Here is a 25,446-nt window from a genome sequence, read left to right as displayed (position 1 = left end):
AAATGGAAGAGGAAAGTGGAAGGGGGAAAATGTAAGGAACTTGTCTGTCGGCCTTGCATTAAAGAACATAATTGGTTAAAGAAAACTGTGATAAATAAAAAAGTATACCAGTTTCATTTAAGGACCAAAGGATTGACAGCCGTCCCATATAGATTGCAAAATAGTTTGGAAGAGATTTTTGACGTACCGATCCCATGGCATAGTGTTTATGAACTGATACGCAAAACGACGGCGGATACAAAACTTATAATTTTTCTATTTAAATTATTATATACAATTCTTGCTACCAATGAAATGTTATTTATATGGGGGATACAATCTTCCCAGCTCTGCAGATTTTGCTGCGAAGAGACAGAATCATTAGATCATTTGTTTTGGTACTGTCCATTTGTAGCTTGTTTTTGGACACAGATCCAGGAATGGCTAACCCTGCAGATAACATTACTGGGTGATCTGAAAAGTCATAGTCAATCGATCAATAATATAATAATACTTTTAGCAAAAATGTTTATTTTCAATTTACAATCTGTAGAAACAATGAGAATAGAAAGGTTCAGAACTTTTGTAAAACACCACAGTACAGTTGAAATATATATGGCAAATAGAAATCCAATATGGATGGTGGTTAAGAGATAGATGGGTGGTGTTGAATGGAGTTGAGGATGGGACTAATAACAACTAACAACAACTAATAACAACAAGATAACTAATAATGTAAGCATACTGTGTCCATAATAAGTATATAGGTTATAGGTTGAGAGCTTTTGTGAAAGAGCACAGTTAGAAAGATATGGCATATAGAAGCAAACCGGATGGACATCATGAAAATGATCAGAGAGGTTGAGGGTAGAGGAAGTTCAGGAGTAAAAACAAACAAAATATAATTATTGTAAAATTGACTGTGTCCATAAAATGTATATATTATGTATAAGCTGGAAGTAGAGGCCTAAGCATTGTTGTTCACTAGTTTACTCCAATTAGGGAAGTGGTGGTGGGGTTGGAAAATAATAAAGGGAAATGTATTTTTTTTAATGAAATGTATATGTATGTGTATATATGATGTATATATGTATGTGTATGTCTATGTATGTATGTATGTATGTATGTATGTATGTATGTATGTATGTATGTATGTATGTATGTATGTATGTATGTATATATGTATGTATATATATATATATATACAGTGGGGAAAAAAAGTATTTAGTCAGCCACCAATTGTGCAAGTTCTCCCACTTAAAAAGATGAGAGAGGCCTGTAATTTTCATCATAGGTACACGTCAACTATGACAGATAAATTGAGGAAAAAAAATCCAGAAAATCACATTGTAGGATTTTTAATGAATTTATTTGCAAATTATGGTGGAAAATAAGTATTTGGTCACCTACAAACAAGCAAGATTTCTGGCTCTCACAGACCTGTAACTTCTTCATTAAGAGGCTCCTCTGTCCTCCACTCGTTACCTGTATTAATGGCACCTGTTTGAACTTGTTATCAGTATAAAAGACACCTGTCCACAACCTCAAACAGTCACACTCCAAACTCCACTATGGCCAAGACCAAAGAGCTGTCAAAGGACACCAGAAACAAAATTGTAGACCTGCACCAGGCTGGGAAGACTGAATCTGCAATAGGTAAGCAGCTTGGTTTGAAGAAATCAACTGTGGGAGCAATTATTAGGAAATGGAAGACATACAAGACCACTGATAATCTCCCTCGATCTGGGGCTCCACGCAAGATCTCACCCCGTGGGGTCAAAATGATCACAAGAACGGTGAGCAAAAATCCCAGAACCACACGGGGGGACCTAGTGAATGACCTGCAGAGAGCTGGGACCAAAGTAACAAAGCCTACCATCAGTAACACACTACGCCGCCAGGGACTCAAATCCTGCAGTGCCAGACGTGTCCCCCTGTTTAAACCAGTACATGTCCAGTCCCGTCTGAAGTTTGCTAGAGTGCATTTGGATGATCCAGAAGAGGATTGGGAGAATGTCATATGGTCAGATGAAACCAAAATAGAACTTTTTGGCAAAAACTAAACTCGTCGTGTTTGGAGGACAAAGAATGCTGAGTTGCATCCAAAGAACACCATACCTACTGTGAAGCATGGGGGTGGAAACATCATGCTTTGGGGCTGTTTTTCTGCAAACGGAAGAGGATGACTGATCCGTGTAAAGGAAAGAATGAATGGGGCCTTGTATTATTATTATTATTATCGTGAGATTTTGAGTGAAAACCTCCTTCCATCAGCAAGGGCATTGAAGATGAAACGTGGCTGGGTCTTTCAGCATGACAATGATCCCAAACACACCGCCCGGGCAACGAAGGAGTGGCTTCGTAAGAAGCATTTCAAGGTCCTGGAGTGGCCTAGCCAGTCTCCAGATCTCAACCCCATAGAAAGTCTTTGGAGGGAGTTGAAAGTCTGTGTTGCCCAGCGACAGCCCCAAAACATCACTGCTCTAGAGGAGATCTGCATGGAGAAATGGGCCAAAATACCAGCAAGAGTGTGTGAAAACCTTGTGAAGACTTACAGAAAACGTTTTACCTGTGTCATTGCCAACAAAGGGTATATAACAAAGTATTGAGAAACTTTTGTTATTGACCAAATACTTATTTTCCACCATAATCTGAACATAAATTCATAAAAAATCCTACAATGTGATTTTCTGGATTTTTTTTCCACATTTTGTCTGTCATAGTTGACGTGTACCTATGATGAAAATTACAGGCCTCTCTCATCTTTTTAAGTGGGAGAACTTGCACAATTGGTGGCTGACTAAATACTTTTTCCCCCACTGATATATATATATATATATATATATATATATATATATATATATATATATATATATATATATTTGCGAGATAAAAAAAACATATGGGGGATTGGAAGTGTTGCAGACAATTACATTGATGGAAGTTACAATCTATCTGCAATATTAAAGCTGATCTACCCCCTAAAAAATAAAAATAAATAAAAAAATGATTACAATTTTGACATACCTGCAATGTGTTGAATCATGTGACAGATAGGCCTTGACCATAGAGCTGTATAGAGATCATTACTTGGAAATATCCCGGTTTTGCATGGACATTGCAATGAGGGCTTCCATCATTTTAAAGTAGTCAACTGGGTGGAGATTCCTATGAGTTGGGAGCGATCAGCCAATGATCAGAGCATTGTCTTCTTCTTCAAATTGGTTTGCCTAGTTTGTAAATGGCTTAAAGCTATATGACCGCCATCTACTGGCCACAATAAATGACTGACACAATATTTGGTTCAAGACTCCAGCACTGCAGGTGGCAGTAAGTCACCAATATTAGCTTGACACAAACATAAAAAGAAGAAGAAAATTGACTACTTTAAAATTGAGATAGCCTCAATGGCATTGCCAATGCAGGCACAGATGCCATAATGGCACAGATACAATGTTGCGACACTATACATCTCTATGGCCTTGACTTACTTTCCCTTCAGCCACTTGATGGTGGGGGGTGGAGCTCCGACCGCCTTGTTGGGCGGTGTCCTTCATCCAGGGTGTAGTCACTGTTCTGTTGAACGTCAGGATCCTGGCAGGAGCTATGGGCGTTACACACATGCATCCCTGTGACTGTACCATTCTATTCCAATGGAAAACAATTATGAATAATAACAGAATGCAAGCAATATCCTAGATGTCATATCAATCAACACCATACCGCAATCACTAATCCTTCAGCAACATTAGTTTTGATTCCCAGCTTTCAATAGTTACACTGTTACACAGGCAACCCGTACCTTTGGCCCGAGGTTCCACTGTGATGGTCTCACTGCTGTTGCCTCGCCCAGCGGCTGTCACGGCAACCACCCAGATGCTGTACTTTCTGTTACGGGCCAGGTTTGGCACTCTGTAGAAATATACATCAGGAGAAGCCTCAAACTCACTCATCACCTGGAGAGAGGGAGGGAGAAAGGGAAGGGGTTTACACGTCTGTGCATTTATCATACAACTTGAACATGAGCTTTCTCTCTCCCTACAGGACTTTCTAATACAGTCCAGAATGTCAGGACTGGAGGCGGCATTATAATGAGCGCTCAAGGCTGCTGTGAGAGCTGTGTTAATAATAATACAGCTCTGTACCGTGGGGTGCAGGTTGGAGCAGAAGACAATGTACTTCCTGATGATGCCGTTGAGTTTGAGAGGAGGGAGCCAGGACACAAACACCACGGAGCTGGTGGAGGCTGCAGACTTAACCCCCGCTGGAGGCCCAGGGACTAGAGGGAGGAAGGAGGGAAAATATTAGGTTAAACATACATATATACTGTATATATGAATAGAAACATTGAATATGGGCTTATATGGCCTTATTGCAGACAGTGCTTTATTACATGCATAGTTTGAACTTTTGCAGGAATCATGCTTTGATGTCAATGTGAAAGCATAAGCAGAAAATAACCCCATACCTACTGTGACATATGGTGGATCTCTGATGTTATGGGGTATTTAGATTTTTGTTTAGTTTCTTTTTGACCATTTTAATTTCAAACAATCACAGTAAAGTACTAACCCTAAGGTAAAAACGGCTACATTGGACTTTAAATATATGGTTCTGGTTAAAGGTCCAATGTAGCCATTTTTATCTCAAGTACCTTTTTTTCTGGGTAACAATTAAGTACCTTACTCTGATTGTTTTCAATTAACATTTACATTATTTAGCAGACGCTCTTATCCAGAGCGACTTACAGTTAGTGCATACATTATTCTTAATTTTTTTTTTTTCATACTGGCCCCCCGTGGAAAACGAATCCACAACCCTGGCGTTGCAAACACCATGCTCTACCAACTGAGCTACCTCCCTGCCGGCCATTCCCTCCCCTACCCTGGGCCAATTGTGCGCCGCCCCATTGGTCTCCCGGTTGCGGCCGGCTACAGCAGAGCCTGGATTCGAACCAGGATCTCTAGTGGCACAGCTAGCACTGCGATGCAGTGCCTTAGACCACTGCGCCACTCGGGAGACTCAATTAAAATTGTCAAAAAGAAACAAAAATAGCTTCTTAGCTAAAAGCAATTTCTCAAGTAAGGATTTTGCTAGGACTGTCTGGGAGTGGTCTGAGTGGGGGGCCTAATTGGAGGAGCCTAATGGGAAGGATATGTAAAAAAAAAAAAAAAAAAAATAGCTGTTATTAGCAGAGGAGGGCAAACTCTCTTTGTTATAGGTCTATAAACTTATACCACCTGGTGATGTCGCCAGGTGGTCCAAAACCCCACCCATGCAAAACAAGCAGTAATTTCAGGCAATCTTTTCAAACAGCACTTACACTAAAAGGGAATTAACATAATTTTCCTAATTTCACAGTATTACTCCAATCTCATAGTGTGGAAATAGATATAAAACACAGGAAAACCATGTTTCTGACTGCACTACCCCCTTTAAGAGTATTTGTACCAGACATTTTTCTCTGGGATAATGAAGTGACCTGAGGTGGCCAGTGAGGTGCCTGAGCCTCTTAGACTACAGCATCATTATAGGGATTAGCAGGCCTCTGGGAGCAGCTCAATTGGACTTTATCGAGGCCAGTAGTGACCTTTGAACTGCACCTCATTGATCTTTCGTAGTGATTGACTCGGTAGCCTTGTAAACGGAGAAGATTTAACTGCTGCTTGGCCGATTTCCTTGATATGTAACGACATATAGGGCCATATTGGCAACAAAGTCTTAGTCAGACACAACGCAAGTGTAGAGTATTACGTTTACCTCATCAAGATGCTTTCCAGATATTGAAACAGTGAAAATGACAGTTTGCCAGTGATTTACTGTAAGAGTAAAGTCACTGTCTATGCAGTTTTCAATAAAAAGTAAGGGAACAATGGCCTTCAGAGCTCTTGTGAAGGTCATTCCTCGCATGAGAAGATACATCATTCACTCCAGCTCCCCCTACAGCACAGCACATAACGCACCCTGTTGGATGAACTAGAGTGCCATAACCCACCCTGCTAGGATGAACCAGAGTGCCATAACCCACCCTGCTAGGATGAACCAGAGTGCCATAACCCACCCTGCTAGGATGAACAGTATGCCACTGGCTGAGGGTAATACTTCTCCTGAGATGTGAGTAAACAAGTGTCCTTTAGGTGTTTTGGGTGTGGGTGTTCCAGCTGAGCCCAGGCTGCAATATTTTCCCCTCTCACTTTAGCCCTGTTTATACCTGGTGCTAACATGCGTCCTTTGTCCACATTCTGATTTTGCCCACTTTGCATTTACACATGGTAATAAAATGTGTCTCTTGCCCGTCCACTGTGTCAGCATTGTGACCAGATTTAATGGTCCGCCCTCTGTATGCAAATATGTATTTATTTATTTTAAGACACATATTGATGTCATAAGTGGTATAATGATGATTTAAATGGCTTCACTGTCCAGATTTGTTTACACTTTTAGGTTAATTAATAATTTGGGGTGTGCTTGTATTTGTCCTGTTACACACTTCTACAAGTGTGTAATGGAAATGTGTTTCTTGCATATCCCAACGCCCCCTGAGACACCCGCAGGGTCACAGCCGACGTCACTATCGTCCAGCGCCCCTAGAGCAATTGGGTTTGGCCTTGCACAGCAACAGATTGTTCACTTTGTCGGCTCAGGGATTCAAACCAGCAACCTTTTGGTTACTGGCCCAATACTCTAACCTTGAGACTACCTGCCACCTGGCTACCTCCGGAGGTGGTCAGAAACATCTGATCACAATCAGATCACAATGTGTCTTTTAATCCTCTACACAAGTCCAAAAATGTGGGCGCAATCAGAGTGTGGACAAGATCTTCTCTCACCTATAAATTGGAGATAGATTGAAGCACCATGGGTCCGATAGGCCGGCACAGGCTTCACAACGCAGACATTACAGTTAGATACAGCCCTAAAATCAGCAGCATCTCTCAGATGAAGAAGCTTAATCTCACTCCACAATCTTGAGGAAAAAACAACACCTGTTTTGATAAACATAGAGTATAGTGGAATTGTGGTGTTACACATAGACGTACTGTATGATGTGTTAGGGCTTTCACACATAATACACTCAATATTTTAACAGAGGGAGAGCCCATCTGAATTCAGTGATGATACTGTATGTCTACTCTTTTTGATAGAACACCCTTCAAGGGCATGTTCTTGTCATCATAGAAATAGATGATATTTCTATGCTTGTCATTGTGGTGAAATATAATATATCGCCCATAGAGGAATAATACACTCATGGATGAGTGTACACCATAAAACATATTTACCCTGTACTGTACTTCCATTTTAAAGCAACAGCAAGGTACAATATATGTACACTACCATTCCTCATATTCTAGACTGGACATATACACTAATTAATTTCACAGTATAAGGTTACTGATAATAATTAATCATCCATATTGTTATGGGAACTGACAGTTCAGTGATTGCGCCTCGCATCACTGCGCCGACCCACTTCTTCTAAATATATTTCCAGAAAATAAAAGCAAATAATGTGCAGATCACTTCCTGAGTTCCTGTCAAGCGTATCCTTCTATAATGAGAGCTTAGGTTACCATCTCTAGACAGCAGTGATCCACACACTTCCCCCATCTCTTGATTTGTTGGTTAGTGCTTCGGCGTTTCCTCTGTTGAGAGGCTGTACAGGTTTAGACAGCACAGAAAAATAAGGCTGATTGTAGCTATATCCTACTGCAGATTTAATTCATTCTATTTTATATTTCCAGCTACTACAGTATAATAATAGTTTCAATTATATGGATTTAATTCACTAGAAAATAATATTTGTGAAAATTTGTTTTTGATTGTGTTGAGAGGTTCATTGCTCAAGATATAGCTCAGTGTTATATACTAATGGGAAAATTCCACATGGGGATTATGTTTGAACTTCAGCGCTATATTAATAGCTTCCACAAAATCGAATGAAGTTTACCTTCACTGATCCTCAACTTTTTTGTTCTTTAGCTCCACTCAAGTCACTTTTGATTGATACGAGAGCTGAGAACTTTCATTCGGAGTTTCCCTAGATCCTCTTACATAGCAAACGCTTATCCTTGGGGACAGTTGAAATGGAATGCTCATAGCTTAAACAGAAACTTGATGCTGAATGCATTCGTTTGCATTTTTTGAGAGTGCTGAACAAAGCCGCATCCTGCTGTCACTCTGAAAGCCTGATTAAAACTTTATGATTGAATCCCAGCATCACTATCAGACTGGGCCAGTGCCAGTAACCCACCGTGTTCACAGAATACAAAGTCAAAATCTGTAAGGACTGGATAGGTGAAAGAAATATAGTGGAAAGTAAACTCCACTTCGCTTATTAGGCCGAGACAGGACCACATACAGTTCTCTCAGAGACTAAAAGGGGTAGAGGCCACTGGACGAGGTTAGGGTTAGGTTTAGGTTTGTGGTTGAGGCTAGGGTTACGTTGAACCAGGATGTGGATATGAAGCTAGGGTTAGGGTTAGGGTTGTGGTTGAGGATAGGGTTAGGGTTGAACCGGGATGTGGACATGAAGCTAGGGTTAGGGTTAGGGTTAGGGGCCATAATGGAATCAGCCAGGACTCAGTTTTCAAGCTGGCCTGTCAGAGAGATCCAATAAGTGGGAAATAAAGATGGACTATAACAACATCAATGCTCCCCTTGCTCTTCTAAAACCACTGTCATTACACATGGACATCTTTCATTGGGGCGTGGGGGTAATGGAGGGCCTACAGTATAACCTCCCCTTATCTCCAAGGAAACTTTGAGCCAGGTGTTCAATGGTGATTTGAATAGACTTAACTGCTCTCTGGGAGCAATGAAGGAAACCTGGTCATCCCTGATGTAAGATCCAGGTTGTTATGTATTTTTATGTGCCCATTGGGGTGGGTGAAACTGATTGGGGTAATGTAGTGTATTGCAAGTCACTTACTTGGCCTGAAATCAATGTGACCGGTGGTCAGGGAGTTCCTCTGTGATGGAGGTACATGTACCACTGAACAAACAGTGCCTTTGTCTTCTACCAGGTATGAAGTACAAACACACAGGGTTGCCTTCAGATAAACCCTCACACCGCAGGTATTGCTCTCTGTGTGGAGAACGATATCAACTTTGCCTTTAGAGCGGGGTAAAAGTTCTCAGAACAGGCTATTTAAATAGAATAATATTGGACCAATATATCTAAAATCAATACTAATGCCACTGTGGACTTCCACCCTGATGGAAATCCACCAAGACAAATAATCTAACCAGTGAACTTGTCAATTAATTTGATTAAACCTCATGAAAATGGACCTATTCATTTAAAAAGATCAAACATTCATATACTCTGGCTCAGTGTTTCTGAAAGGACAGTGATCCCCATTATAATATAACCTCATTCAACCCTCTATGTTTCCATACTGTAAGTCATTGAGAACTCTCTTTGCTTCTCTGTCTTTCACCACCTTGAACAATGGCCTAGAAATGATTGGCACAGCCAGCAGCTAGGTTGCTCCAGTAGCCTCACTCATTCTGGGCCACCCCCTGAACTACTGAGTATTTCGAACCACTGTAATGGGTCACACCTATTCACAGGTGCCACCATCCAGTTATAGACATAGTTCTCAGGTGTGTTCATCCGGATTTTAAAATAAATTGATTTTACAGCAGTTCACATGTTGATCCACCTATCTTTTTGGAATTCCTGCATGCATTAATGTGTATTTCCAATTAGAAAGAAGAACTGTATCTTAAAGAGTATAAGTTATAGAAGATATAGACACTATACCAATTTCTACAACATGGATTTCCCTGTTGTTTGAAAAAAGCATGTATTGCGGCATTTTGTGGTCATTACAATGGGGTAGAAATCACCTACGCATATTTCAGGTATGTAATCTCTCCAAATTTCTCAATTTCCTCCATAGGGGGTCAGCAAACAGAGAAAAAAGCCAGCTCTTGCAGCAGGCCTGACTGTCTCAAGGTTGAACATCTACAGGACATGTATATAACAGCACTTTTGTTGTTCATCCTGGTGGTAACAACTGGATTTAGTCAGATAATGTGAACATGAAGGTCGGAAAAGATGTTTTGTTACTGTAACAGTCATCATGCACAGATTAAACTTGCAACAGAAACCTAATAATCTCTAATGGTTCCGTCTTCTATGGCCTCACTCAAGTAAAGGGACCATTTTACCACGTAAAACACACAAAGGGCGGACCATTAAATCTGGTCACAAAGTGTAATGAATGCCCCTTCACGATCAAAATGATAAATATATTTCAGAGTTAAGGAAAATTGGGGAGAATCCCCAAGAGCATAGAATGTCTTTGGAGGTACTGCCGTCAAGGTCAGACAGAGTGTTGTGTCCTTAATGTTCGTGTAGAAACATCATCCCAGGGGTGACCAGTAACAGGCGACCTAAAATTGTTTGACCAACTCCAGGCAGACTGGCCTACTTACATGTTTTACCCCAGATACTCATTGACTTTGTTTGACAAGGACTGTATAACAGTCACTAGGATGTCCTATATACAGAGAAGTACTGAACTGACCCAAAACATGCCTTGAATCTACATGCACACACTTTCAACTATCAATGAATAGGAACCACAAATAACATAGATACATATATTTACATTTACATTTTAGTCATTTAGCAGACGCTCTTATCCAGAGCGACTTACAGTTAGTGAATACAATTATATTTTTTTTATACTGGCCCCCCGTGGGAAACGAACCCACAACCCTGGCGTTGCAAACGCCATGCTCTATCAACTGAGCTACATCCCTGCCGGCCATTCCCTCCCCTACCCTGGACGACGCTGGGCCAATTGTGCGCCGCCCATGATACATCTTGTAGAATAGAGGCACTACCCGCAGTACAATAGAACATCTTACATGTGATAATGAGGTACTATAAGATACTGATAATGAGGTACTATAAGATACTGATAATGAGGCACGATACTGATAATGAGGTGAACATGAGGTACTATAAGGTATGAGGTAGGTTGTGAACGGTCCTAATGACATCCCCCACCACCACAACACATGACCACATACTTGTTTAATTTGCAGTCCCTCATGTACTGTATAGCCTCCATACTGTATGGATAGTAATTAAAAGGAACTAATTAAGAGGAATCGAGAAAGCCGCCCGTCAATCAGGACCGTTCTACCCTGGACCAATCAATATCTCACAATCTAGGAGCTCCATATTCCTCTAGCCGATCAGAGGGGAGAATTCTGTCTGGCTGATTTAAGAGAGCAGTTAATAAACTTGCAGCGTGCCCTGGCTGGTTGCGTGTAAATCTCAGACCACCACCATGGTTAATTTGGTTTGAAGGCCTACTTCAGAGGAAGTTGGGATGGGGGGCAAGAAGATGAATACTGTTATGTGGCATAAGGTGATAAATCCACCCCCTCACCAGGAGGTTGCCAACCCAACCAAGTCTCCCACCTAGTCCAGTTTGGTGATAAACGCTAAAAATATAAAATGTATTGTCAGAAGCATCCAGCAGCGCAGCTCAGACCCTTCAGTTAGGACAAGGAAAAGACAGCTTCAGGATCAATAGATCGAGAAGAGAGAAGAGTGAAGAGAGAGGGAGAGAATGCCAGAAGGAAATTGGGGGAAGACTGGTCTTGTGAGGAGATGAGGAGGACAAGGGCTGACAGATGAAATTAGCACGGGGTTACCTCCAGAAAGATGCCCAGTATTTCATGAGCTCCAAATTGCCCCCGTCTGATGCCTGTTCTTCTGGCACCTCATTATGAGGCTCAGGGGAGAGTGGTGGTCTATTCCAAACCTGCCCAAACTGACACTGCAGCACAATCCCCTCAGAGCCTCCCTAACCAATAGAAATGTCCTCAGTGCATTATCTCTGACCTCTAGCCGAATCAGCTCACACACACACAATTTTAGAATTTCAGCCCATCTCAAAGTGGGGAAAGCCATGAACCCCCTCTTCTACTGTACATTCACTCCCTGTGAGGCTGTATGGTCCTTGTACACTGTGCTACAAACCTATCTTATAATTTCCGAACCCCAACGACACTTACTGAATGAGCTCATTAGCTTATACTGTAAGTAACACCATTTTTACATTTGGATGCAGGCTATGATTTAAGGAAAAGGTGTGAATCTCTCCTGATTGACACTGAGGCATTCACGTCTTCTTTCCCCAGGGGAAGGTCGTCGTGTCTCTATCTAAAATCTGATTAGATTTGGAGCTTCTCTCCGCTGTGCGCATTGGGAGGTGGAATAATGGCCTCCGGTCAGAGGAACAGAAGCACTCTATTCCTCCATTCTATACTTACTGTTAGAGAGTAAAATCAGCACTCATATATTACATTCACTACTGTACATGGCACTTACTTATCGCTGTCATGGGGCATATACTGTACATATTGTTGCTGTCTGATGAAAACCTCAAAAACAGAAGCTTGGTAGGAAATTAATGAACATACAATTATGAAACATCAAAACCTATTTAGGATATTTTGAATACGTTTTCATGGTCCTAGAGTCATGAAATGTTCAGAGTACATTGACGGGTTGCTGCTTTTAATACATGTAAAAAAATAATTTAAAAAAAGGTTTTCATCAGACAGCGACGATAAGTGTAGTTATAACCACCCTTCCCACGTAAAGGGAGGATCATCTTCTCCCCAGTTACATCATGTTAGTATGTACAGTATATAGATGATATCAAGTCAATTAGGAATATGTCATCATGTACTGAAGATGTTTTTCAAAACCCAACATATTTTCCCACTCCAAGTGCCCACATCTGTCATTACGTAAGGCCCACAGCTGTGATGTGACTCCTTAGGCTCAGTAGAGTGTATCATCAGATCTCCAGTGCTACATTATAGATGGTGTGTCTACATGCAGACCCATTTGGACAGCAGACAAACCCAATAGCGCACCTCCGTAGCGTTCCTAACTTTCCAGAGAGGTAGTAGATTCATTAAGATGTCAGTACCACTCCCTGCAGTGGCATAGTGCTGTGTATGTGTGTGTGTGGTGCTCCATACTCCGGCATAGGGGGATCAGTGTGTGACAATGTGAACCTGATCTGGGACACAGTGTCGGTGTGGGGATGAATCATTTATTGGATTCTGTGTGGTAGAGTCTAGCGACTCTCCAAACGGCTGGATAGACTACAGCGTCGTCCTGTCCTGCCCTTGAAGCTTCCTATAAGAATGTCAAAAATGTACTGTACAGCCCTCTCTAAAGCAAAACCAATTTCTCCTCATTTATTGTCACAGAGGTGCTGTGTTGAGTGACTACACAGCGCCCTCTGTTGGGGGTGACAACTCCAGGCCAACCCAGTGAGAGCCATGTAGAGAAGTCAGATCAGAAGAGCATAACACTCAACCAGTGTTGAGGACTTTGATGACCCCAAAACATGGACTAAGACACAGGAAGTCTCATCTTTCATTAGTTTGTCATCTCACTGAAAGGTGAGGTCACAATGATGACAGGTATGATGTCTAGTCAATACCCTTCACTGCAGCGTTAAAATTAGATCTGGGCTTTCAGGTGATGCATGTATTGGATTGTCACAGTTGTCCACATACCAATAAGTCGTCACTACTGTAGATAAATCATACCTAAATCATCCTCTGTAGCTCAATTGGTAGAGCATGGCGCTTGTAGCGCCAGGGTAGTGGGTTCGATCCCCGGGACTACCCAAACGTAAAAATGTATGTGCACATGACTAAGTCGCTTTGGATAAAAGCGTCTGCTAAATGGCATATTATTATTATTTAACCAGAGAGCCCTCTGCACTAAGGGTGATGGGGTCACTGGAGTCAGATACCCCCCTGAGGTCTGATAGGGAGCAGTGATGTCAATTCCCTGCCTGCCCTCCACTAGCTAATATAATGTGAGACACCCGATCCAGGTGACCTGTTCAGAGTCATTTATCATGTATACACCCAGATCAATTATTGCAGTGTCTACATAGGGAAGGGTGTTTCTGTTACACAACACACAGGCTATGGAGCGATCTGTGTGCTGGGCTCTGAGGTGGCTGAGAGGGTAGAGATGGAGGAATAAAGAGAGGAAGTGTCCACATCTCAAATCAAACCCACGTGTGCAAACATGACTAAGGACTTTATTAACCAAATCATTTCCCCTGTAATATCCACAAATAAAAGTGATCTCTTTTATATATATTCACATTGTATAATTTTTATAGTGTGACAAAATTATCTTTTGGATTTTCCAGCCATTCTTATAATTGTCATAGATCAGTCCCCATGCAGTCATTGGAAAGGTTGAAGAATGTAGTAACAATCTGAGTAGATTGAGTAGACGGCATGGACAGACAGGTTCAGCTTTAATGCAGTTATTTTCCTCTCGCTACCCAATCCTCGTTTGATCACACTGCGACATACAAAATAAATAAATGAAGAAAGCAATATCCTCCTGCAGAGTGCTCCTCTTCTTCTTCTTCTTGTTTTTAGACATTTTTATATTTTTATATATAATAATAATAATAATAATAATAATGACTATAATTACCCTTGATATAAATTCAATAGTATTTTTCTCTGTCAAATTTAAATACATTATTTTGGCAATCTTCATATGGTGTTTAGAATAAAATAATCCTCAAATAGAAAAGAAACCGGAGAAACGAGAGCCAGAAGAGGAAAGAAGGGAGAAAGAACAAAAGAATGAAAGAAAGGAATATAGAAGAGAGAAGAAAGAAAGAAAGTAAGAGAAAGAAAGACAGAAAGAATCAAAGTAACGCATCCACTTGGAGTCAGAAATATATATATATATATATATATACAACTTTAGTTGTTGTTGAAAAGTGTCCATCATCATCATTGTTCTGTGCCAGCTCTCAGTGTAGAGCTGCAGTACAGTTTACAGTCTAAGTCCTGGAGTGTGTAACGTAACTCCTTGTGTTATACCAATGTGTAGGACTTTGCGTAGGGGTTGTTGCTCTGTTTTAGGTGTCCTCTGGAGTCTAGCAGGGACTCCTGTGAGCTGCTGAGCTTGGCGGCCTGCGCCTGGGCCAGGTCTCCGGTAGCCTCACGGCCAGTAGCCTCACGGCCAGTGGGCTCATGCTGGGGCAGTGTGGAGGCAGTCCCTGGCTGCCACTGCTGCACCTCCCTGGACGTGGGCACCTCCATGGGTGTGGGCTCCAGGAGCGGGGGCCGTTTCAGTGTGCGGCTCTTCTGGGGCTCCAGACACGCCTGGCCCAACGCCACTGCCTCCCCTCCTCCTCCTTCTCTTCCTCCGTTACCACCGTTGGACCCCCGGCCTCCTGATGCAGAGCCACGGTTTAACAGGAAGTCCATGCGTAGGTACGGGGGCAGGTGCACCAGCTCTCCTCCTAAGGGATGAGACCAGAGAGGGGGTTAGAGGGGTACCCAGTCAGGAAGGTTAGAGGGGTACCCAGTCAGGAAGGTTAGAGGGGTACCCAGTCAGGAAGGTTAGAGGAGTGCCCAGTCAGGAAGGTTAGAGGGGTACCCAGTCAGGAAGGTTAGAGGAGTGCCCAGTCAGGAAGGTTAGAGGAGTGCCCAGTCAGGAAGGTTAGAGGGGTACCCAGTCAGGAAGGTTAGAGGGGTACCCAGTCAGGAAGGTTAGAGGAGTGCCCAGTCAGGAAGGTTAGAGGGGTACCCAGTCAGGAAGGTTAGAGGGGTACCCAGTCAGGAAGGTTAGAGGGGTACCCAGTCAGGAAGGTTAGAGGGGTACCCAGTCAGGAAGGTTAGAGGAGTGCCCAGTCAGGAAGGTTAGAGGAGTGCCCAGTCAGGAAGGTTAGAGGAGTGCCCAGTCAGGAAGGTTAGAGGAGTGCCCAGTCAGGAAGGTTAGAGGAGTGCCCAGTCAGGAAGGTTAGAGGGGTACACAGTCAGGAAGGTTAGAGGGGTGCCCAGTCAGGAAGGTTAGAGGGGTACCCAGTCAGGAAGGTTAGAGGGGTACCCAGTCAGGAAGGTTAGAGGAGTGCCCAGTCAGGAAGGTTAGAGGGGTACCCAGTCAGAAAGGTTAAAGGGGTACACTCACTACATACTGAACTGGGAGGACAATTCTCAATGTCAGCATAACTCGGTTACATTCTATTCCATAGTGGTCTTTTCATAAGGTATGTACTTACTGTCAGGATATATGGCATATGATAGGAAATCAAATTAGTTGAGGAAATATGATTTCAGTTTGGATAATGTAATCTAATCTATCATATTGAGTCGGGAGGATACAGATTCTATAAGGATTTCAGGACGGTATAATTTTTCATGGCTTGGCGACGGGATATCTTATCCTTTGATATTGCTGCATTAACCTGTCAGATTCATATTTAAATCACTTTTCAATTTCTTCAGGATTATCACATCAAACAAACCTGCACTGCCCACTCTCAAACTCTCCTCATCTATACCTGGGGTTAACTGAAGCAGAAAGGTGGTTCAAATCTCATTCGGAGACAGAATCTTTGCTGTCCAGGAGCCAGAATAAACCAAGCCTGTGACGTAACCCAAGTGTACATTTAGTTAATGACACTGCAGCACTTGGGCTTCTCTACACAGTATTCCCCCATGCAGACAGTGAGTGAATCACTGGACATGGTTGAGTGGATGATGATACAATCACGTCTGCTGTAAATGTATCTCGTCCACTGAATAAATTACATATTTAATTTAGGAAATTAGCTCATCACAAAGACATGTCCAGTAGCCAGAGATGTATGAGTCGTACTAAAGATTTTACACTTGATTAGGAGTGATGTCTTCAATATTAATCTTTCAGAGGCCACAGAGATCAGCATGCTTCAGTGACTGGCCTTTTCAATGCCAAATAACTATCCCCCACCACCACCGCCGCCGCCATCACCACCCCGCCATACAGAGGAGGACCGGCCCGTCTATGTGGATTGTATCCTACATGTGACCTTAGTGACTGAATTCCAGAGTTCACGGGGAGCATGCATAATTTACTGTGTATATAATAGGCTATATTAAAACCAGTAAATATGATAAATGGCGACCAGCTTTAATTGAATTAAATATAGATTTAAACTTTCTTTGGGAGCTCATTAGGAATTGATTTAGCTGAAATCCATCAGGCTATTAATTGCAGGGCATGGATAATGGCACAATTTTTATCAACTACACAATAATGATTCCCAGCCATGCAATAAGTCTCTAAGCTGGGGGTTTGATGTATATGAGTGTTTTAACATTCTGTGTGACCAAGTCGATCTGTGCTGCTGGGGAAGGAGCTGTTCTCATTTTCTGTAATCTGGCCTTCCAATGAGCTTCCACAACTACCCACACACTAGTAAACAGACAGACACATTGCACACACATCCCCACACACACACAAACACACAAATACACAGAGACACATTCACTTGTTTAAAGGCCCATGACACAAGAAACAGTGTTGCAGTAAATGTTTATGAGCTGAGAACCTCAAGATCATCCTCTATAATTGGCTCCCTACAGTAATTGTACAGTTGCCCAATGTTTCCATCCAGCTTGCCCAAATGACTATGGTCACACACTCACACATGAAGAAATGAGCTTTCCAAATCCCACATGTAGTGGACTTCTTGTCAAAGTCATAACCCCAGGTTGACCAACTGTATCAGTATCAGGTGTGTGTGATTGTGATTGAAACGTGTCAGAGTAACAGGAGAGAGGGCTGTCCCCTCCTCTGTGTCCCTATGTGACTGACAGATGAGGTCACAGGGTCAACTCAGGGCAAAGGTATATTACTACAGAAGGGGGGGACAGTGGGCCACTGTCAGAAAGACCGACAGACGTCCATCAAGCACTTTTGTATGCCATCGCTATTGTATGCCAGCATCGACATGTATGTTTTATATTGAAAATTACATTTTTTCTTGAGGAATCTGATGCTACTATGTGACACTCATTGGGCAAAAACACCATAAAAATGAACTGTGTTCAAACTAACATGAGTAAATTCCACAGTGTGTGCCACAACAGAGCTGGATGATGCTATACCAGACTGGCAACAACAGTCTTCAACAGGGACTTATTGTAGAAACCTCTAAAGCTTGTCTATGTGTCGCTGGTGTTGCCCAGCTCCCACTGGATGCAAGTGACACCAGGGTTAGCACGACGTTACAACAGGCTCTGCGTCTGAAAGACCGATATCACCCTGAACGTCTTCATTGTGGCAGTAAAGTGCTGTTTTGTATTGACAGACAATAGCTTTAGATTGGCTTGACAGATAGCCTCTACTTGCCCTCAGCTGATGGTTTAAGCCTCCCGTTGGCTGATGACTGTGGGCAGCTGGCTCGTGTGCGCACCATGAAAACATAATGAGGGACGGAAACTCAAGACCCAGCTCAGATAGCCAAAACCTGTCTACCTCGTCTCACTCAGCCCAACCCAGCTCCTGCCTCCAGACACCATCAACACCTAGTCTTCCTACCGCCAGCCCAGACTGACAACACGGCAGGCAAGGACTCGCTAAACGCACAATATACAATCTGTCTCTGTGTATGTGTATTCTTTACAAAAAGTATTTGAAAAATGTGCATTTCCTCATGTCTATGTATTTCAACCCATTCTGTTTGGTCTGTCCACAAGCTGCGCCAGACAGTGGAACCAATAGGAATGGGAGGTGAGGAGCAGCAGGTCATATGAGGCCAACCTGGGGGAGGACAGTGTCAGACAGACGGACAGACGGACAGACGGATAGATTGACAGACGGACGGGCGAACACAGACGGACAGACAGCTCCTCCATGTGCAGACATTGCTGCAGAGCACTGAATATGAATACAGCACTGTGAGAGGGGTATTACTGGGGTTTTAATAGTGTTTGTACTTCATCAAGCATTAACAGCATGCCAGAGGTGTTATCTGAGGAAGTGTATCTCATGATCATTATCATTATTTTGCAATAGGTGTATTGTAATATGCAGTGTTAAATGAAAGCTATGAAACTTTGAACAGGCCCAGAGAGCTGTGGAAGTTACAGTAGTAATGTTGTGGCCCAAGGCCTAATTGGAGCAGAACTGAACTGTTATTTATAGAAGTGTTTTCCAACTCCGGTCCTCCAGTACTCCCAACAGCACAAATTTGTGCTGTAGGCCCGGACAAAAACACTTGATTCAAATTGTCAAGGGCTTGATGATTAGTAGAATCAGGTATGCTTGTCCAGGGCCACAACAAAAATATGTACTGTTGGTGGGTACTGGAGGACCGGAGTTGGAAAACAGCGATCTAGAGTAATGAGGAAAATAATGTAGTTTCAGTTTGAACTGTACTGTGTGTGTCCTGTATATGAGTGCTGCCTTCTCCTCACCCGGTCTGTGGGCCTTGGGTGCGGCCATGTTCATGACCCGGCTGACGTCCTGAGGCTTGGGCGGGGAGGCGGTGAACCTGCAGATGCCTGACTCGGACGGCGTGCTGGACGTCAGGCTGTCTGTGTAGTCGTTGGTGCCGGCCGTCATTTGCTCCGAGGACGTGTCGGAGATGAAGCACTCTGTGATGGTGAACTTGGCGTGCCGCAGGTGCTCCTCCATCTTGGCGTGTTCGTAGGCCCGGGCCAGCTCCTCGTACGTGGACGACGCGCTCTCTGTCGACACCATGCTGCTCCGCGCGCGGTCTGCGTAGTCACACACACACACACACACACACACACACACACACACACACACACACACACACACACACACAAAAAAAACATCCATTATAGTATATGCATATAGCTGAAATTTCCTAAGAAATATAGAAAATATCTTAAAACATACCGTGAAAACTCTGACCCTTCCACGTACAGTAGTAGTGGTCTCCCCTTTGCTGCAGACTAATGTTGTATGTGAGACATAGGGTCAGTCCAGTACCTGTGTCCTGCGATGGGCTGACGCTGTAGCTGTCGCTCTCCTTGTCCACAGAGCCGGTGGCGCGCGGTGTGGGCAGTCTCCAGTCTGTGCTGAGGGTGTGGGAGGAGGTGGGAGGTTGGGGCCGGTTCAGGGTCCACTGGCTGGCGTAGCGGTTCCTGCTGGCTGCAGGGCCTGCTTTGGCTGTGCGGCGTGCTGTGGGGTCTGGGGGTGAAAGGGCCAAGGTCATTACTGATGATAGGCCTAGGCAGTGTTGGAAATGGCACCCTATCCCCTATGTAGTGCACTACTTTTGACCAGGGTCCAAATGGAATAGGGTACCATTTCGGACGTACCACTGAAGAGCTACTAGACAGTAAATTACATACTATATATTGAGTCTTAATTGTCTGTGTATCAAATTACACAAATATCTATTGATCAATAATAATTTATAGGTTTGAAACTATCATCCTAAACTTTCACAGTAGATATAATATTCCCCAAAGCCAGAAATAGTACCATAGTGTGGTCCTCTGTAGCTCAATTGGTAGAGCATGGCGCTTGTAACGCCAGGGTAGTGGGTTCGATCCCCGGGACCACCCATACGTAAAAATGTATGCACACATGACTGTAAGTCGCTTTGGATAAAAGCGTCTGCTAAATGGCATATTATTATTATTATATTCGGTCTGACCCAGACATTTAACGTACTGTGCTATGCATCAATGGCACCAAATCAGAATGGCCCTTTAGAACGGCCATGATTAGATCCGGCCTGGAAAAGTCAGAGAAGAATAGCAGTGGTAATAGTAGTAGGTCAGAGTCAAGTAATTCCATCAGTGGGCTGGAGACTGGAGCACCAAGCTGTGTTTGCCCAACACTCTGGATAGATGTGGCTGAGTCAGCAGATCAGGTTCAGGCCCACTGTGCTGCCTGGCCAGCCTCAATGAGCCCAATCAGGTGAGCTGTCAGGTGGAGCCAGATGCCTCTCCACTCTTCATCAGTTCAGCTCCACTGAAGCTCAGCAGCAACAGAGCCTCCATAGGCCACTGTGCAGCCACTGCCTTGGCTCCCACTGCTCTGGGCTGTTGGCTCTGTGAGGGCATCTGAGGGCTGAAAATTCTAGTTTGCTTAGAATGGATTTGGGATCAGGGTATGTGGATACCTGGAGGTTTATTGTTAGAGCTATTGTTTATAAAAACTCTAGAGTCTAAACACTGATTGGAGGACTGGGGTTCAGTTACAGGCACCTGAGAGATAAATATGTACAATGATTTGAAGTTACAGCAGATGCTTGGATTGAATGCAACTATATCAGAAAATATTAATCTTGAGAGAGAGCATTCTCTTACATAACTACAAACAAATAAACAACAATGAATTAGCCCCATTCCTCCAGGGGACGACATTAGGCTAGTAGCTTACTTTATGTCAGAGTAAAGGTAGTGAGGCGTGGGATATAGAGGTGATTAAATAGGTAAGGCTCTTACTGGTTCCTGGCCGGGCATCGGAGACGTCCACCAGTGGGCCGGTGGCCTGAGATAGGGACTGATAATGGACTGTGTGCGTGACAGTGGACGACTTCTGTTTGGACGTCTCCCCAAAGTCATTATCAGTCAGCAGCACCGTCGACCTGTCGTCTGACAGACAGAAAACAGGGAGGAAGACAATTACATTTTACATTTACATTTTTTGTCATTTAGCAGATCCTCTTATCCAGAGCGACTTACAGTTAGTGAGTGCATACATTTTCATACTGGCCCACCTTGGGAAACGAACCCACAACCCTGCCGTTGCAAGCGCCATGCTCTACCAACTGAGCTACAGGTTGAGTTGTTAGAAAAGATGATCAAATATAATGTGCAAGGGATAAGCATAGTGTAAGCTGGCAGGGCAGACAGGGGTCTCACCGATAGTCTCCATAGTATCTCTCTCCTCGATGAGCAGCTGGGCTCGGGGGATGTCGATGTGCATTCTCATGGTCTGCTGCTTGTTCGATGTGTCTGGTGTCCGTGTGTTTTTACTAGGAGATAGAAATGTCAGTTAGGAGGTATTGTTGTATTGTTTTTAAGTATTCTGTCATAGTTTTAAAGTAACTGTCCAGTGAAAATCTCACTTTTAAAAATGAATATTATGTTAACTCATACCAAGATAATGTTGTTGACTCGTCCTGTACTGGCCAAAGCACAAATTAGAGAAAAAAAACACTTCAAAAACCCCACCTCAAACTTGTATCTCAAACAGAAAAAGACTTGCTATTTCCTCATAGAGTATTATGTCATACTCCTGAGGAAGATGAGCTGGCCAATCAGCAGTCTAGAGGGGGATGAGCTGGCCAATCATTGGTCTACTCGCATTAATATTTTTAATGACTGGTATACGCCCACACCATTCTGTTGTTGGGGTACACCCACACCATTCCAACACAGAAAAGCTGCTTTTTAACATACTTCATTACCATTTTTTGGAAGGAAACCTATTTCACTCATATTGTAAGTAATTATAGGTCATATTTCATAGAAATCTGGAAACACTGGACAGTTACTTTAAAGTATTTAATGATTCCTATCTAAAGTTAAGATGTATTCCTCTTCACGTACCTCATCAGCATTTCTGCCAGGCTTTTTGCATCTGTGAAGTCAGCATGAAATATGTTAGTATTAATGCAGAGTTGTGGTTGACAAAAGCTTACATATTGAAATCATAGGCACCAAGACAATTTCCTAGATGTGCAAAACTAGAACATTAGTGTGGGCAAATTAATAGTGGAACACTGGATCTGATCAGACCGTTCTACGGTGTCACAAACTCACAATTCTACTCTACTCAAGTGAATTGATCCTCACTCTCTTGAGCATAAAGCTCTAAAAAGTGCTTGTGTGTTATTGTGTGCCTTGTTTCTATTGTGTGTGTGTGCGTGTGTGCATGTGCACGTGAGTGTCTGTGTGTTCTGACTCACCGCGTAGCCTCTTGAGCCTCTGCTCCCTCCTCCTCCTCTTCAGCACCATCAGGAGGATGAAGACCATGACAGCAGCTACCAGGATACAGGTGATGGTCACTATCATCTTCAGCCCCTCGTTGCCTGACATGTTGTCTGTGATGGGGTCCACTGTCTTCAACAGAGGAGGGATAGTGCCTGCGGGTAGAGAAACCAGATAAGCTTGGGGAACCTACCATCCAGAGTATTAGGCATTACTATTTACCACCAGGGTTGGGACTTGGGAGGACTAAGAATCGTACTCAAATATGTTTCTTTGGAAGGACTTCTTTGGTAAATGAAATTATCATGGTTTAGGAAAAAATATTGTCATCCTAGAAGACCACTGAACTGAACTCACTTCCATCAGCGTTGAGCGTGGCGAACGTGATTTTCTTCTCGGCGGAGCCGGCGCTGTTGACCACCTTCATCTGCAGCTCGTACCAGGTGGCCTCCGCCAGGTCATACAGGATGTAGCTCTTGGTTAGTGAGGTGCGCTGGGCTGTGGTCCACGTTGCCATGTCCACCGGACGGTACTCCAGGGTGAACGAGGTAATTGGGCAGCCGCCATTGTTCCACCCAATTAGATTGAGCCTGACCCGGGTGGAGTTGATGCTGGCAAACAGCTCGTGTTCTTTGGCAAACTGGGGCTCTGGAAATAAGAGTGGTGAAGAGACTAGATGTAGACTTTAAAGGATGCTTGTAACATTATATTCATGAAACAAATCAGGTCACATAATAATTGAGCTAGTTCGAGGAAATGCTTGGTAAATCTTTAGATAGGACTGTTGAGTTAGAGTCAATTACCAATCTAAAAAATGTTAGCTGACATGGGCTAATTGAGTGACTATCAGTGACTGACATAACAAGAGAAAAACTGCTGATGCACAACCATTTTTATTAATTTTTTTGCACCTTGTGTATTCTACTATTCTAACTTGCAACAGTAACTTGAGACTCCAACTCAGTTTAAAAAAGAAAAATAAACAATTGATCCGAGGGCCAGTAGCCCATCCCTGCTATAGAGACTTTACCTATAGCCCATCCCTGCTATAGAGACTCTACCTATAGCCCATCCCTGCTATAGAGACTCTACCTATAGCCCATCCCTGCTATAGAGACTTTACCTATAGCCCATCCCTGCTATAGAGACTCTACCTATAGCCCATCCCTGCTATAGAGACTTTACCTATAGCCCATCCCTGCTATAGAGACTTTACCTATAGCCCATCCCTGCTATAGAGACTTTACCTATAGCCCATCCCTGCTATAGAGACTCTACCTTTTCCGTGGGTCTTTGCTTCAATGATCTCACTGATGCGTCCGGGGCCCACTCCGTTCTGAGCAGTCAGGGTGAACTTGTACCAGGTGCCACACTTCAGGTTCTCCAGACGGTACGAGCGCTCGCTAGGGCTGATGGGAAAGCTGCCCCACTGCTCACTGTTGTCCTCTGAGTACTGCAGGATGTAGCCTAGAGAGAGAGAGAGAGAGAGAGAGAGAGAGAGAGAGAGAGAGAGAGAGAGAGAGAGAGAGAGAGAGAGAGAGAGAGAGAGACACACAGACAGACAGGTAGACAGAGAGAGAGAGAGAGAGAGAGAGAGAGAGAGAGAGAGAGAGAGAGAGACAGAGACAGACAGAGAGAGAGAGAGAGAGAGAGAGAGAGAGAGAGAGAGAGATAAAATCTCTCCCAACATACTCCAAGTTAATCTTATAACTACATTACCCAGATAATCACTCACAGTGCTGGCACAGCAAAGTGGAACCTTGTAGTATTTGCACTTAGACATGGGCTAAATGCTTATAAACATGCATTTGAGATTGATTAACATTAACATTAAATGTAACATAAGGGAGGACAACAGCACATGATCATAGCCACTATTTACTCTACACAGATACAAGGGAAATAAGGCACTGTATTGTGTTAAGTGCAAGGACTAGACAAAACCATTTGACTCGTGACATGAAAACAAATACCATAGGAAATCATCCTGGACATCCCTTATAATCTCCTTTAAAAAGTCTGAGAGGCCAGAAGCGCAATGTTGTGTTCCAGTGATGACCAGCTATGATAAATCACCAGTGCTACTCCTTCTGTGATTGGCCTTTCTTCTTGACTGAGTGGTTTAATCTTCCACGTTAACCCACCTAATCTTCTTTGTTCCTTTTTAATCTATTCCCTCTCCACTGTTTTAGCACCCCACTCAGCGCAATTACTAAGCCTGTCTAAGATAATGAGAAGTGGGGGGCCTTGTAAGATGATTTTGTTCACCCAATGTCCTAATAGGGTACTAGCCATGTTACTGAAGTGCCATTGGTGTGTCTTAGTAGTTACCAGTGACTTGTTGAGGTGTCGTTGGTGTGCCCGAATGTAGGTCTACTTTATCTCTTGTTGAAATGTCATTAGTTAGTGTGTCTGAATGGGGATCTTTGTCTTGTTGAAGTGTCACTGGGGTGTCGGAAAGGAGGTCTATGCCTTGTAGAGGTGTCTCTGGTGTGTCCAAATGGCCTAATGTCACTCACCTCTGATGGAGCTTCCTCCATTGTCCCCAGGTATCCAGGACAGAGTGATTGACGTGGTGGTTGTCTTGGTAACTGTGAGGCGTGGTTGGTCTGGAGGAACTGTAGAACAAAAGGAATTATGTTTATAACCAGATCCATGACAACAAAGCATCAGTGCTACATC

The 25,446-nt window shown here is 43.3% G+C and overlaps 1 protein-coding gene and 1 long non-coding RNA gene across 4 annotated transcripts in view; both read right to left on the bottom strand.

Moving 5' to 3' along the window:
• Positions 1 to 3,526: 3,526 nt before the first annotated feature.
• Positions 3,527 to 4,253, bottom strand: LOC121568402. Its single transcript, XR_006001250.1, has 3 exons — positions 4,125 to 4,253; positions 3,782 to 3,935; positions 3,527 to 3,583 (listed from the first exon to the last, which is right to left on the bottom strand). It is a non-coding gene; the product is annotated as an uncharacterized LOC121568402 (long non-coding RNA).
• A 9,520-nt stretch (positions 4,254 to 13,773) lies between these two features.
• LOC121568018 (Down syndrome cell adhesion molecule homolog) overlaps positions 13,774 to 25,446 on the bottom strand; it is a 156,913-nt gene continuing 145,240 nt past the window's right edge. Inside the window, exons 24-33 of one of the 3 annotated variants that reach the window (XM_041878501.2) lie at positions 25,284 to 25,382; positions 24,043 to 24,231; positions 23,122 to 23,412; positions 22,743 to 22,919; positions 22,384 to 22,414; positions 21,694 to 21,806; positions 21,274 to 21,423; positions 19,805 to 20,005; positions 19,264 to 19,566; positions 13,774 to 15,320 (exon numbers count right to left, since the gene is read on the bottom strand). In XM_041878501.2, coding sequence (XP_041734435.1) covers positions 14,890 to 15,320; positions 19,264 to 19,566; positions 19,805 to 20,005; positions 21,274 to 21,423; positions 21,694 to 21,806; positions 22,384 to 22,414; positions 22,743 to 22,919; positions 23,122 to 23,412; positions 24,043 to 24,231; positions 25,284 to 25,382 — 1,985 coding nt within the window. In that variant the 3' untranslated portion in view covers positions 13,774 to 14,889. Of the gene's footprint in view, positions 15,321 to 19,263; positions 19,567 to 19,804; positions 20,006 to 20,405; positions 20,897 to 21,273; positions 21,424 to 21,693; positions 21,807 to 22,383; positions 22,415 to 22,742; positions 22,920 to 23,121; positions 23,413 to 24,042; positions 24,232 to 25,283; positions 25,383 to 25,446 lie in introns of those variants that run through there. The other 2 variants (XM_041878500.2, XM_041878502.1) reach the window with 2 other exon arrangements.

The sequence above is a fragment of the Coregonus clupeaformis genome, chromosome 6, assembly GCF_020615455.1.
Source record: "Coregonus clupeaformis isolate EN_2021a chromosome 6, ASM2061545v1, whole genome shotgun sequence".
NCBI classification, from domain to species: Eukaryota; Metazoa; Chordata; class Actinopteri; order Salmoniformes; family Salmonidae; genus Coregonus; species Coregonus clupeaformis.
Note: the sequence above shows the minus strand (reverse complement) of the source record. Positions and strands in the feature narration are given on the sequence as shown.